The sequence below is a fragment of the Atractosteus spatula genome, chromosome 12, assembly GCF_055471065.1.
Source record: "Atractosteus spatula isolate fAtrSpa1 chromosome 12, fAtrSpa1.hap1, whole genome shotgun sequence".
NCBI lineage: Eukaryota > Metazoa > Chordata > Actinopteri > Semionotiformes > Lepisosteidae > Atractosteus > Atractosteus spatula.
The window spans coordinates 36,751,162-36,767,028 of record NC_142717.1 but is presented as its reverse complement, the minus strand read 5'-3'; the positions used below and the strand labels follow the sequence as shown (position 1 = coordinate 36,767,028).

At 37.3% G+C, this 15,867-nt stretch overlaps 1 protein-coding gene across 2 annotated transcripts in view; it reads left to right on the top strand.

Moving 5' to 3' along the window:
• Window positions 1–15,867, top strand: part of LOC148822989 (oxidation resistance protein 1-like) — a 177,681-nt gene that overhangs the window by 18,820 nt on the left and 142,994 nt on the right. For both annotated transcript variants that reach the window (XM_088929377.1, XM_088929374.1), the window contains exon 2: window positions 2,012–2,104. In XM_088929377.1, the coding sequence (XP_088785503.1) occupies window positions 2,088–2,104 (17 nt within the window). In that variant the 5' untranslated portion in view covers window positions 2,012–2,087. The remainder of the gene's footprint in view (window positions 1–2,011; window positions 2,105–15,867) is intronic.

Below are 15,867 nucleotides of genomic sequence, written 5' to 3'. Positions count from 1 at the left end.
ACAAATTGTGCATTACAGATTTAAATCCAGACAATCTATTGTGCTTTTTATATATTAAAATGTTTTTTATACATATTAAAGTGTGCATTTGTTATGGCACGGGGGATTTGAGCTTTTTTACTTAGTTTGAGCACAGATGCTTTTCTTGTTAACATGCACCATTGTCAGTTGTCAGTGTGCTCCTTTAACATTCATTGAATGTTTTCAATGTTTGCATTGCTTTGTTCTTGTTAACATAGGAACTGGGCTTAATATTTGGAATTGACATCAGATCATTGTTTGTTTATGTACCAGAAATGTCGTTTTAAGTTGCTGGTACTGTAGATTTTCACTGAGGGGTAATGGTTAATGTTACATCCCCAAACATTAGCCCATCTGCTTTTTTGTTCTCTCTCTTCAAACTTTTCTGTTTGTCTGAAACAACATTGGCAGTCTGGAGGAGAGCAAGTTGCGAATTGCCAAAACCAGACTTTGCACCCAGCACCCAAACCCTTCTTTCTTTCTTTTGGTGCGAAGGTTTGGGGAGCAACAGCAGCGCAATCAGGTACTTACAGACTCTGATGATGATTGCCCAACTGAATCATTGGCATTCAGAGCCTTGCACAGCTGACTTTTTCAACTCTTTTCAGTGAGAAGAGTATATAGCCCATGTATATAATTGTCCTTTAGATATATTCACACCCATGGTGAAATGGGAGCAAATAACATCATATAAAGCAGATTGTGTTACAGAATGGGTCATTTTTCTTTCTTATAAGTTCTAAAAATTAAAGTAGTCATTGCTTTGCAAACAGCAAAGTTGTTTATCATAAGGTCTGGAAAACACAGTGGTCACACATATTCACACCCCTGCAGTTTGTATTTTGTAAACCCTCCTCTGGCAGGGAATACACTGACACCTCCTCTAGTGCGACATGAGGTTCTGGCACTTCACTTCAGTGGACATTTATGAGCAGTACTTCATGTGGATGTTGTCTGTGCTTCAATTTCTGTTAGTAAACTCTCATCTTGAGTTAGAATCAGAAATGTATTGGTATTGGTCACTCTAAGATAACCCCAGATTTTCTGCAAATGCAAATGTGCACCTGCTTGTGCTTACAATAAAAATAACAAGACGTCCTAGTGATGCTACAGAAAAGGTCACTTTTCCTGCTCGAGGGTCTCTGAATGTTCATGTTAGCAGTGGTGGGAATGGCATTTGTACTGTAAGTGTTATGGTTAAGGTTTCTGAGCACCATTTCCATGTGTGATTTTTGCCACAAAACAATGTATGCAGACAGTACATTGTAGAATAGCCTAGAGGTGATTGGGATTGCAGCAGGAATCGGCTCCAGGCTGTGTTAAAAGCAGTTACTTTGCACTGGTCATGCCTTAAGCATGTACTGCATAAATGGCCTTGTCTAAGTGAGACCCATGTTTTAGTTCCAGAAAAAATGTTTTAGGACTTTTAATTCATTTCTTAAATGTATTGAGCACTGTAATTGTTTAATTGTAAATGAGAGACTTGTCATTTACTGCATACTCTTCCATATTTGGTTGTCTGTGCTTTGATTTCTGTTAGTGAACTCTCATCTTGAGTTAGAATCAGAAATGTTCAATAGGATTGAGGTTTAGGTGGGGAGATGGTTATGAATAACGAAAGAAAATGGCGTTTGTTTGCCTCTCAATGAATGGATGTATACACACCTGATACTGTAGATCAAAATCTTGTTCCCAGCCCTACAGCAAGAATGCAGTGTTTCTTGCTCTTTGTCCTGTATTTACAGTACAGTAAGTTTTTAAAGGATAATGGTCATGCAGATTACTGCCAGGCCTTACAGCTTGTTGGTTGTCAGACGTCTTTAGTTCTCTGCCTGCGTGCTGCAGTTTCTCCTGCCTCAGCCTGCTGAATCCCCAATACTGAAAAACGTTAATTGAGGTTGTTAGGTCTTGCACTGGGCCGGATAACCTTGACATCATGTGAACGACACAGTATCGCCTCACGTCATTCTTGTCTCCCTTTTCCACACAGCTCTATCCCCGAAGGCACCCCGTCTTAACCTTGTCCACCAGAATCACTTAAATTGGAGAAGGAAGGCTTTTCCAGGATGTTTAGCACCAAAAGGTCAGTATTTGTCTTGGACTTTTATAAACCTTGGTTTTACTCGGCAATGTGTGTTTTGCAGAAATGTTAAATGGATTTTATGACTCGACGTGGATGCATCCCACTTCTTTGTCTTCATTTTTTTTAGATTTATTCCATTTTAAATAGATGCTGTCTCAGGTCTTTGTTCTCATAGCCGCTTATGTACACTATCTGTAGAGTTTCTATTTTATTAATGATCTGCCCCTTAGGAAATGTAATTTATAATGCATAAAAAACTGTTGGCCTAAAATGTTATCATGAGCTGTATTGCATACGTATTATTTACATAATAGTGTGTGCACACGGTGTAGCGAGAGGCATTAAAAACACCAAAAATGCTGTTTTCAATGTTCATTTGTAGTGTTTTAATATATGTCTTTAAATATAGGTGATGTATACAAAAAATAACTAAAAGCTCATATTAAAGATCTAGGATTACTGTAGGTATCATTTTGTGAGCGATCGTCTCATTTTGATTATGCATTAAGAACGTTATTGGTTATTCCATAAAATGTATCACATTTAGTGAGACAATTTCAGAATAACATCAAACTGGTATTGGTCACCAGTAAGATAACCCCAAATGTGCACCTGCTTGTGCTTACAATAAAAATAACAAGACGTCCCAGTGATGCTACAGAAAAGGTCACTTTTCCTGCTCGAGGGTCTCTGAATGTTCATGTTAGCAGTGGTGGGAATGGCATTTGTACTGTAAGTGTTATGAAAGGTTTCTGAGCACCATTTTGCATGTGTGATTTTTGCCACAAAACAATGTATGCAGACAGTACATTGTAGAATAGCCTAGAGGTGATTGGGATTGCAGCAGGAATCGGCTCCAGGCTGTGTTAAAAGCAGTTACTTTGCACTGGTCATGCCTTAAACATGTTTCTAGACTAACAACCAATACGTTTCTGGGGCTTGATGGTATTTTCCCAGTCAACAATACATAAGGACGTGAATGGTGTTATTCATAGACACCTAGCTAGGATGTTTCATTTTTCATTAGAATTGGAAACTGTTCTTCTTAGATGGGCAAATTGCAGGCGCAACACTAATTTGTAAATAGGGGGGTTGGAGGGGCAGAACTGAACTGAACCAGGAAACCCTGTAGAGTAACCTGCAAAAAGATAATATTCTGATCATTAAATTCCAAATGTGTACGTTTTATTTGATTTTTTCATAAGATGATTTGTACTGTATTTTCCTCTGCATAGTCTTAGAATAAAATGTGCAAAGGTTATTTTTAGTTTATTTGTAGAAAAAAGATAATTTGCAGTTGAAAGTGTACAAGTTTCAGCTTACTTCGGCTTCAGTGGGTATATTTACTGACAGTTGCGACCATGATTTTTTTTTTTAACATCTGAATCGATTTGTAAGCCAATTTTATAGGAAATTCACGTGTATTTGTAGGATTCGAAATTGGCTGACCAGAAAAGGCTTTGCAGAAAGGGTTGGCAGTGTCAGCTCTTTTCAAAAGCAAATGCAGTTTTCAGTAAAATAGAACAACACAAATAAAACAATTAATTCATATTTTCATAAAAACATTTTAATTCTATTCTTTGGTTAAATTGGTTCTAACAAGAAAATTCCTTGTCTTGTTTTAAAGTGCAGCATCTGTGCAAATATTTTAAACCTGTTTAAGTCCTGAAGGTTGTAAGTTAGAATTGTCTGTTCACCACATATACAACTTTGTGGCTTTATGACTCACATATTTAACTTCATATCCCAGTAGTCTCATAATTTTCACGTTTTGTATTTACTGTAACAACAGTTTTCATAAAGTTGGGAAAATAGCAGATTAAATACTGAGGAACTATTTGAGACAATTCAGAGCAATTACTTTATTTGGGGATACTTCTTAGAAGAGAATCTTTTAACATATTCAAGGGCTTTGACATTGCTATAGCACAGTGACAAATATAGTTGTATTTTATTCAAATTCCTTTCGGATTTACACAATAACTGAACACCTGCATTGGTCATATGCTGTAGATATGAAAATACAAATCCATTGATTTCTGGGTTCTTATTTCGGTATTTTGTCTTAGTTTGGGCTTGTTCCTAGTTTGTGTGTCTTATTAAATGTTTTTCTGTGTAGTATTTCTGCATATTTGTAGGACAAGCTTGGGAAAGTACAGATTTGTACTGTAGGTAAATGTTCCAGCGTGTACTGTGAATTGAAACGGTTAAATGGTTCTTCAATATAGCAAATAGTCATCATTGAAAGTGTAATTGCTCAAAAATGCCTTGTAGTCATTTCAAGGCTTGAACTGCTGACTTTTGATGGGTTTTTTAAGTTTCATAAGCAAGAATGGCAAGCCCTTAATCCCAGCCTCATGCTGTCAGGTCTTGTGGTTAATAACCGTTATGATTGTATATTATTTGTTAAGATGCTACCATGACCCTAATCTGCAACTTTATTATTCTGTTTGACCCAATTTCAATTTCATTACACCCTCAACAACTAAAGTTGTCATGTCAAAATATCTTCAATTAGAAGAAAGCGTAATGAAATCATAAAAGCTTTGCTTTACACGTCTAATTTTTATTTTAGTTTAATTTGTGTTTTTCAACTTTATTCTGTTTATACTTCTATTTTTCTGACAAGCCACTTGTTGTTGAACCTATTTTCAACCACACTATCAAAGTAATATGCTGTAAGCACTGCCTCCTTCAACATTATGTACTATAAAACTAGCTGCCTTTTTTCCATTTACAGGCGAATCTTCAATTCTATTCTAAATTACACTGGACTCTAGCACAACTTACAGAGGATGGAAGTTATTGTCCAGGATTCATGCACATTTAGTACATTTAGTTAGAGCAAGCTGCAGTATTCCTATGGAAGCCTGTTTGCACCATGGAGAAAAAAAAAGTGTCATAACATTACCTATTGTATTTGCAGTGTTATCTCATTTCAACTCAGTAGTTTCGATCCATGGCGCTAAAAGGCTTCCATAGAATTCTAGACTTAATGAAATTAATGTATTACTTTAAAAAATACCCTAGCAAATAGGTGTTGAAATAGTCAGTAATAGTCTTGTAGCATAGAAAAAATGAGGTAAATGAGAAAATGCCACATTAATTTCACTGCAGTAAACTCGCATAGGAAACGTAGGTTTACTACTTTTGCCAAAAGGCAAGTCGCCCTGTTTTGCTGCAGTGTTGTCAACTGCTTGCAGATCAGCACTTTTTGGGAAGGGTGAGCAAATGAGTTAGAGATACAGTACAGGTGTGTAGCTTACTTAATGAATGTATGTACGTGCTACAAAGTGTACATCATTAATCCAAGAGCTGTTAAAAATGTTCTGGGACTTGCGTAGCACTGTTGAAGCCTGTTTATCTATTGTGAGCCAGACTGCATCTGCTGACTTTAATATTGGTTTACTCTGCAATCCCTAGGAGGCAATGAATTCACACCCGGCATACACACGAAGACTTTAATTAAGTCTTTCATTAAATTTTAATCCATTCAACAGCAGAGACATATTACTTAACCATTGATTAGATTGGGATTAATTCCCAAATGGAGAAGAGCATTATAAATCTGTATATTTAGGTGGGGGAAGTAGGTTTAAATTTGAGACGTACAAGCTACTTTTCTGTGCTCCCTAGTGGTGTTGAAACATTTTATAATTATTAATGGAGCAGGTGAAGCAGGCATCTGATTGAATGATTTTCTGTACATTTGCATATTTAAAGGTAGTTTGAGCACCATTAAATTGGATCTTTAATTTGAAGGATTAGTTACTGAGCTGCCTTGTAGTTTTAGCGACTCATTAAAACTTTGCCCCAGTGAAGTCATAAATCTTATTCAGTGAGAAAGACATAATTTTCTAAGAGGTTTATGTAATTTGTCTCTGGGCCACACTGGGTATGTTTCTCTCTAATGAACCTTGCCTTTGTTTACATCAGAAAATAGCATAATAATGTTAAGAACACACCCTGAGAGCATGTTTTTTTTTTCGTGATCATCCACAAAGTGTCAAATAAATGGTCTACGCTGTGCTTCTGCAAATGTTTGCGATTAGTTTCATACATAATAGGAAAAAACACACCCTTAGGGTATCTGTTGGCTGAATTTGACCTTAACTTCTTTTCCAATCTCTTGTTGCATTTCATCTTGCAGCTTACTCCAATATCAGTGTATGAATACTGAATGCTTCCATTGGTCCTCCGTTATTAATTGGCCTTTGTCTGGAAGTGTAGGGGTGAGAGTGTGAATATCGCCAAAAATGAGTAGTTATATTTTTCATACAATTTTTTATATACAGTTCATACTATTTTAAAGAGGATTGCAAAAGAGGCTGAAAGTGGGGACAGTATTTTAGATTTTTGTAATTCAAGAAATTTAAAGCCTACCTGTCAAAACTCTTAATTATATTGCACATTCAAAGAAACTCACTTCATTCTTTAATTGGCTGTCCCTTGTGATTGGGGACCATCCAAATACCCGAAGGTGACCGATAGTGGAGTTTTTTGCGCACTCTGACAAGTTGAGCAGGTGTTGCCCTATAATAAGTTACTAAAATGATAAAATGCCAATCTTGTTTGTAGCACATGTGCTGACATCTTATTGAATAGACATGGCAGGGGTAAATTATTTCTGCTGATTAATAGTTGCTGTTGCTGAGGTCCCAGGATTTGATCAATGTAGTGTCCTGCAGTCAGGTTGCCATCAATCACTGCAAGTGGATTTCTGTAGCAACTAGACATTCCTGCCCAGATCATCGCAATTAGATCACTCTGTCAAGGGTGAGCAACAATGCACTAACGTATTGATGGCACAAAGGTACAACTCAACTCACGGTACATGGGTCCTCTCCAGTTTTCTGTCGTTATTTTCCCCAGGCTTGGCATTCAACAGGTTAAATCTTCTCATTACCTCACTTGTTATTCTACAGTTAGTCACTGACCGAGAATGTCACAGTTACACATGAGTGATCAATGTATCAAAATGATGCTAGAAGTATTTAAACAGGATCCAAAATCCATATACATTTAGTTTTCTCAAAACATCTATGCATAGATGGTAATAAATAGTGATAACAGTCATTTCATGCCCAGTTTATAGATGTTGGTACTGGGAATGGCAACAGAGCTTTGTATAATTACCGCAGCATCAATCTGTGTTAATCTGTTAAATACTGTACATAAACCTGCCTGGCTCTATACTAAGGCTCTGTTGGGACATTGGTATGCACATCCTGATGGCTGTTCTGGATGGCAGCACAGAGTACAAGACAAGACGTGTGGGTGAGGCAGTAAAGGTCAGTGCGGCACAAGTTATCTGGAACGGACAAGCGCATGAGACTGCCTGCCAGTTTCTTCAGTTTGTAATTAGCACAAAGCTGTTCAAACTTGGTGAGAAACAGTAAAAAGTGGGTGGTGTGGGGGGGGCAGTAGCAATTCAAACAATTGTTGTAATAAAACAAAAAAAGACGTTCTACTGGAACTAGCAATGTGAGTTCCAACAGCTTCCAGGAAATTTTAGCTAATAGACTGTGGCGCTTTCTTGTTTATGGCCAAGATCAGTAGAAAATTAATTCGTTTTTGTAGATTACTTTTTCATTCAAACTATAGGCATGTTTGTTTCTCTATTGCATCTAATTACTTACATTTTCAAGGAGAATTTCAATCTAATGTGTCAGTTAAGTATGACCGTTTAAGTGTATTTCAGTTTATGGAACTCAGAAGTAGATGTAAAGGTTAGACGGTTCCCTACAACATTACAGCACTTAAATTAAGAGGAGTTTTCTCCATTATGATGTGGAGTTGAGTAGTCCTTTCAATACCTCGCATGTCACTGCTGCACTTCAGAAATGAATTCACCTAAGCAAATGACTTAATTTTCAAGGAAAGTAGTTAGCATATGTAGCGCATCAGAGTTTTTCTGGAGATCTAAGGATCAGAGCCACATCCTGGTGATTTGAATACACTTCAGTGTGTGACCTTGTCGTTTTTGGCAGTCCAGCCATGGCTAAGCTCTCTCTGCGGGTTTCGCTGACAGCCAGCAAAAGGCCTCTAATTATTTCTGAAAATTTAAGCACAGCTCCCTTTTGGACAACTCGCAGTCCACAGAAGTGCCTTTGAAAGACATCCAATATAGATCATTAAAATGAAATTAAACTGTGAAATTCACTAATAGCAGTTTGTGTCGCTACATGCTGACTTCTTACGCAGACAGTACGCAGGTTTGTCTTCTGCATCGTTAAAGACGGACATGGTGTCTTTTGATTAAATGCATTATTTAATTACAGCGCAATACTGCGTTTGTTGATGGCTTCCATGTTCTTAATCTCAATTTGCACAAGAGTAGCCATGTCTTGTACAGCATTTTTTAAATGTTTTACCAGCACTGTTGTGCACTAACTACCTTATTCTAGTATTTTCAAAATATGTTTTCGCTTACATAAGAAATTCTCCCATCCAGTTTCATTCTTTGTGCAGTACTGGGGAGGGTGTCTGTGGATCTTCATTCCAAATCATCTCTTAACCTACATCGCTCCTTATTGGATGGGACTAATTTAATAGTGTCTCCCTGATCTTCAGGTGCTTCTGCCTTTAACGGATCCAGAACACCTGCAGACACAGTGGTCCCTCCAGGACCCATGGACTGGTGTAGTAATTCACATATTGCATAGCTAAGCTTACATAGCTGTTTTTACTACCACTCCAGACTTCATTCACATATTGAGCCTTCTAGGCTTACATAGCTGTTTTTTACTACTATTCTAGATCGGCAGTAAGGTGCCCTTTTCTATCCATCCATCAGTCTGTTATCAAAGTGCCACTTATTCCCATTAAGAGTCATGGCAACTCAGAACATATCCCATGAGCCCAGGGCTGATGGTGGGACTACACACGAGGACAATTTAGAGATGCCAGCATGTCTTTGGAGGGTTGGAGGAAACCAGGGCACCCAGAAAAAGTCCTCACAGAAGCATGGAGAAGAGGCGCTCTCTGCTCAGAGCCCCCTCGTCTGGCCCAGATTCACACTCAGAGCACAAGAAGTATGAAGCAACGGCGCTAACTGCCACGCCTTCATGCTGGCCTAATGTGCCATTTGGCTAAAAGTACTCCCTAAGCAATTAAAAGCATTTTATTTAACAAAAGCTACCTCATTCTCTCATCAAGATAATAGTTGCCTTTATGCCACATGATTAGTCAGTGAACATTTAAGAGGCCTTTTTAGTCAAGGGAAACATAATAAGTGCTTTACAAGATAAAAGCCCCAAAGTCATTTGTTTTCTTCTCTAAAGGATGCTGGAATTTAATGAATCATCCCATGTTGCATCATATCATCTAATTTTAGAGGGCTAATGACTAGATCAATTTTAAGTGCATTTTGAGAAGGCAAGTATGCCCTTAACCGCACCAGGAGGAAGAATATCTCTTCAGAGCATTGTACTAGATCCTTTAAGTCTGTCGCATACTTTTTTTAGAGAAGCCAGTTAGAGAGACGAATATCATTTGTTGTGTGCAAATGTGATAGGACTCAAAGTTATGTTTTTTAAGTAGGATCAAAAGTGTTTTAAAGACTGAGATAAGGGGGAAAGACAAAAGCCTTGATAATTCCTTTTGGACCTTGTAGTACTAAATATGTTCTTTAGAAGATTCACCTTGTAAGTAAATGCTTATAGAGCGTATACTGGTAATAAGGAACACTTAATTCTTTAAAAGAAAAAAAAAAGGTTTGGAGAATCATTCTGTCCCAGTGATATTTGAATGAATCTCACTTCTTTGCCTGTCCTGGCTTAGACAGAGGAGAGAATGTACAGTATAGGAATATTTTAAAATGGCTAAATCCATGTATGCTACATTACTTACTGCACATTTAGCTGACTCTATCAACACACGGAGTAGTTCCTTATACTCCGAAATGATAAAAATTTGTTAGTACAGTGCTGCAAGATCAAATGCCTTTATTATCAGATACTTTTATTATAATGGTAATTGTTTAAAGATGCAATGTATCTACTGTAAGTCTTCTTACAATATGATCATTATCAATATCTTCAAAGATGTTACACTTTATTGGTAGATAAAGTGAGTTTCCCTCCAGCATCTGAAGACCTTGGGGATGAATGGTGCTATGCAAATGTCAGATATTAAAGAAAGTAGAGTCTCCCTTAATTTAATAAAGAGTATGAATCAGTGAGGTTTCAAAGTCTAATTTTTAATTTCTGTAGAGATGTGTGCTCCTCTTCCCTGTCCCAAGAAAAAGACTCTTTAGAGTAGCAAATCAATTATAGCTTGCTTGTTTTGGGAGGTAGGAGATAACTGGAGTGCCTCATGTAATGGGGAGAACATGATAGGCATTCTGGCCCTGACTCGAACCCAGGACCCTGGATCTATGAGGTAGTAAAGTTTACCACTGTTCTACCCACTCATCATTATGTCCAAGATGGTCCTCTGCAAATTGAATAAAAATAACAAAGAACTCTGCCTTTTGTGTGTGTACGTAACTCAGAATCACTAACATTCTTGTAGACCTTGCTCATCATGTGCTTCCCCTTTTAAGATTCAAGTTGCTTTAAAATAAAAAAAGCTTGAGCTTTTCTAAGAATGATGCAATGTGCCGGCACGTCAGGGCTAGCCCATATTAGACGTTTTATTTTGCAGTATTATATTGTTTTAACACTTAAGTTTAAAATTGGTAAGCGGATCAATTTACACTGATCTGCTTTCCAGTTGTGTAATTAAACAGTCTAACAGTGGCACATCCTCGCCATTTCTTCTTATGACTTACAGTAAGATTATTGACTTGAAAGCAGCTCAAAAATCAATTTCCTTGGGGTCATTTGCAGACAAGCAATGGAGATCGTACTCTGCTCTTGGGCATCTGCAACTGGAACTAGAATGCAAAGCTGAAGAAAGTGCCTCCACGCAAGTCATGAAGCTGTGAGGCGAGTCGGGGAAAAAATAAGAACCATTGGTTTCCCAATTAAAACAAAGGAAAGCTTCTTAGTAGGGGGTACTGCTTTTAGCCTCCTAAAATACAGTTAATCTTTTACATATGTCTTCCCTTTGATGTGTGTTCAGAGCAGCGTTAATTTAAAATTGCTGGAAAGCTCAAATGTACCAGCTGGCATTATGCTTGATTACCGATACTGCTGTAGTAAAGAAAGCTTGAAGATTCTTTTGGCAGGTAGGATCCAGTCAGATTATTCTGTCCCCTGTAAGGAACTGCGAGCCATATCAGGTGTTGTGTTGAAAGGTTTTGATGGCCCTTGACACATGAATAGCGACTTTATTTACAAATCTAGGGAAATTATAAGAAATCCAGTCACCAGAAAATCAGTCAAAAGCCCTGAACATTATTGTTATTCTTTTTACTGTTCCAGGTATATGTTGTAAAAACCTTTCTTTTTTTCATGTATCTGTAAATTAGGGTTCTTTGGATTAAATTATTTCTAGGATCATCTGTGTTGTGCAGTTATATTCTGTGTATACACTTAAGAGCTTAAGACATGCTTAAGAACAGTAACAGATGTAGCTGTTTTTTTCCTATAGAATTCAGTTCAGTCACTCATAGCAAATGTCTGTTAATAGGAAAAATGATATTTACTCCTCTTCCATGTCATTATAAATTAAATAAAGGCAAAGGAACATAAAATGAAGGCAGAGGGATGTGACCAGTTAAGTTTATTTATTGTCCTTCAGTGAATGAATTGCCAAGCAATTAATACTGAATTGTGTTAATTCTGCAGATCAGAGAATGTATCTATAAGGCATTGGTAAGTATATAGTGATGTTTGCACTTACAGTACATAGAAGGATCTTAGTACTGTTTTATATTCTATCTTTACTTTTCTCTAACAGGGCTCCTGTATTATTAATTGCCTAAACGAGGAAGAACAATAATACGTGCCTGAAAAGTTATTTCATACTGTACTGTACACACCGTCAGAAATATTTGCTGGACACGAAGACTGCAGAAAAATCTGCCCTTGGATGTTCCTTCTGGAACAGCACAGGCTTAAAGTAGGACATTTACTGTCTTACTGTTGTAATTCAACAGTGACCAGAAGCAGAGACGAGTGAATTCATTCTCAGGACGAGGAAGCAGTGGACCTCAGGCATCTCACTAACTGCGAGTTATATACTGAGCTAGGCAAACTGTGTCTGAGCAGAAGACAAGGCAAGAAGAATGCGTTATCTTGTACGGACAGTTAACAAGTGATGCTACTGTAGGTGAGTTCGACCCTTGGGATTTTAAGAGGGTACTGAAAAGATATGTGCCTCTATCGGCTCATTTTGACAAGGCTAACAAATCCAGTGGGAAATAGGCTTACCCTAAAGAGGAAAATGTCGTACAGATAGAATGGATCTGTACGGATGGAAACCAAGTGCAGTGTTGCCGTGATGTTTGCAATTACTGAGCGCTAGAACATGGAAAAATCTTTCACCTTCTGGATTTAATGGGACCGCTGTACTGTAGATTTGTTGTTTTTGATGTAGAATGTGCAGAATGTGCTATCATAATCTTGATATTTAGAACCATTTCCTTTAGAAACAGCAGAGGCCAAACAGGTGAGTGTGGTGCAGAGCAATTTGTCACAAGGGGATTCCACAGACACTTCCAACTGAGCAGGGAATCAACTTCTATGTGTCTACTTGTAAAACAGTGGAGTTAAATAAAGCCTTCGAAACAAGGCCTTTCAAACTAAACCCTTCCATCTAAAGACAAATGGTGGGACGACAGCAAAACTTTGCATGTTCAGATGTGACACAGGAAAATGTTGGGATATGCAGTTGCTTTATTTGCTTTTCATCAAGATGGCCTTTTCTTCTTGGGGAAATCGTGCCTATTTGCTGTATATAAACAGATAGGGTAGAAAATGGAACTCGGACAAATTAGAGTTAAATACACTATACTGTATATATGGTATACTGTGTACCATGGTCACTGAGCATAGTTTCTGCATTGGCATTCTAGTGCATTTCTCAGCCAAAAAGTATCATTACACAGAGAGTGAGTGCACCTGAAAACCCTGAAGAAAGAGATAAAAAGAAATTGATTTTTGTAGCATTGAGTCACCGAGCAACTGAAAGTCTGGGGCCACTCCACTGAATCTGTTTTCTGATAATACTGTAAATATCCAATTGTTCTTGCCTAAAAAGGAAGAAATGGTAGCCAGCATGTACAAGGTGGAAATTGAAGTGGTTTAAAATTCAATATAGACAGATCCCCATAGAGACAGATTGAAGACCCCGCTGTTGAAAATCAAGTTAAAGGATGAAACTCCAGTGAGTCTGCAAATTCTTTTATCAGTTCCATGTACATTTACTGACCTTTATTAAAATTCTGAAATTAACTTGACGTGACCTATTCTTATTTTTTCTTAATCTCTTATGAGATGAAGTTGGATTGAAGGAGAGCAAGACTAGCACAATAGTCTTAAAAAAGTAAGATTAAATATGAATTTGCCTGTCATTTGCCTTGTGTTTTTTTAGGACACACAAATTTTGTAATTAGCATTTTAGAATGAACACTCTTCAAAGCTGTGCTGGGACCAGTTGCTTGCTGAACTATGTTATGAATATTAATTGGCTCTCTCTGTGACAACACTACAACAGATGAAACTATTGCAACTTTCTTGATTCTCTTTTAACACATATAAGTCAATATTAGCAACCTCTGACAGCTGTATTGCCCATTGTAAGGGCTCATCAGTGTGACATAGATGTATTTACGTCTCGGAATAAACACTTCTGCATTAGGGCTGGGTATACAGTATCTGCTCTAGTGTTGTGAATAAAGAGCCAGTTAACATGTTCATACCCATAATGAATACACTTTTTTATTTTTTTTAATTATTTGTGCAGACTTTTTAATGTTATGTAGTTCTATCATTTGGATTATTTTCTTAACATTTCTGTGTGGATAGATTGTGGTGGCCCTGAGGAAAGTGTTATTTGCAATTAAATTATATTAATATAATTAAATAAAGAAAATATTAGAAGAAAATGGAATTTGGCTTTAAGAGATCACAAGTCTGCTTTATAGTACCTTTTTCTTTTTGCTTTTCATGTGTTTTGCTAGATGATTATACAGTATAGCCTTCCTCATCTACTGCGGATTTGCCAACATTTGCTCACACACAGTTTCTATATTGAGTTAGTCTTCCCAACTGTGAAAACTTCTGGTTAGCAGAAACCCCCTTCACTGTGCCTGAAGAAACTTTTAAAAAGTGCACGGCTTCTCCACCAACTTATCTCTCTCGCACATCTCCCTCACTTCCTCAACATTTTGTTGCTTTTGCATGTTGAATACTAGTGTCAGTGTTCTGGGGTTTTTTTTAAGGATAGAGGTCTGCAAGTTACAGTTAGCCGTTGGTGAATCTAACAGACTGTGGGAACATTTCCAACTGGTTTCTATACAGTGTATTCAAGTGTTAACCAGCCACAGGGGTATTCAGGAGCATAAACCCTGAAGTTGGCAAAGGAAGGCCGTATGAAACAGTAAGATTAGGAGGACACCCTGCGGAGTGTCTCATAAAGTATTCAAATGCGCACACAAATTCAAAACAAAAAAATAATGAAAATAAATGCAGATGTCTCATGACTACCCCTTAGAAACTGCATATATTTGCTTGTGCCTCACTTTCCTTGTTTGCTCTCATCCTGACATTGTTACCCTTATGTTGCGTGCATTAATATTGAATGATAGTTATGTGTTATGAGGAGGATTTTGAAAGTAATGTGTCTAGTCTGGTAATACGAATTCGGGTTAGCCTTCTGTCATTCTGCTTTTCTGCTCATGAATTCAGCAGTGAAGAGGGACACTGCCAAGAGGAAGCGATCCCTGAGAACTTCCCTAACCTTTATCTGAACACGTCTCTAGAAAATGACTAGATTTGCATGCTTACCGACGGCCAGAAATTGAGTTTCTAAAAATCGAAGAAAGCTCAAGAAGTAGCTTGGGATTAAAAAAAAAAAAGAAATAGAAGTTATGTTTTTTTAATTATTGATGGATTGTCAGTTTTAGAACCAAATATCCCTGGGGGAAGTTGTTCTCCGTGAATGTGAGAATAGTGGAGAGAGCCAGAAAGATATATGATCTTATTTGTCCAGCACCCGTTTTATAACCTTGAACGTTAGTGTCACATACAGTACTACAGGCGTCTTGTTAATTTATTCTGATAATCCTGTCACTTACATGCCAAATCATTCCAGATCTGTTTCTTTGACCACCTTGGATGACTAACAAAGCATGAATATGCAGCGTCTTTCAAATATTGCATAACCAGACTTAATGCACACAGCTGTCATCGGTGTTGACAAATGTACTCAGCCGCAGCTTGTAGACACACATTCAATCCCAGTGACAATCAGGAAAGAAATTTTTCCCCAGAGCCCTCCAGCCATCTGTAATAACGGGCCCTTGATTAAAAATATCCACTTTATTTTTCGCTTTGATTCATGGTTGCTGCTGCTTACTGCTTAAAGAGTGGCTTGAGTGTTGTTCATTAAATTTGAATTTATATAGTAGAGAAAACTCATAGCTCAATCAGTGAACCTCTAAACTGGAATTGAAGCACAACTGATTTATTTTTTAAATGATTACTACTGCTGAGAGGTAATCAATAGTCCAGAAGGCTGGATTTCTCTTTATTTAGCAGTTTTTAATACATTTTCATCAATTAATTTAACAGTTCATTTTTAATTGATTATATTTGTTATAAAATTAGAATAGGATTAAGGTTCCCATTTTTTTCCCCTCAGTATAATTGAAA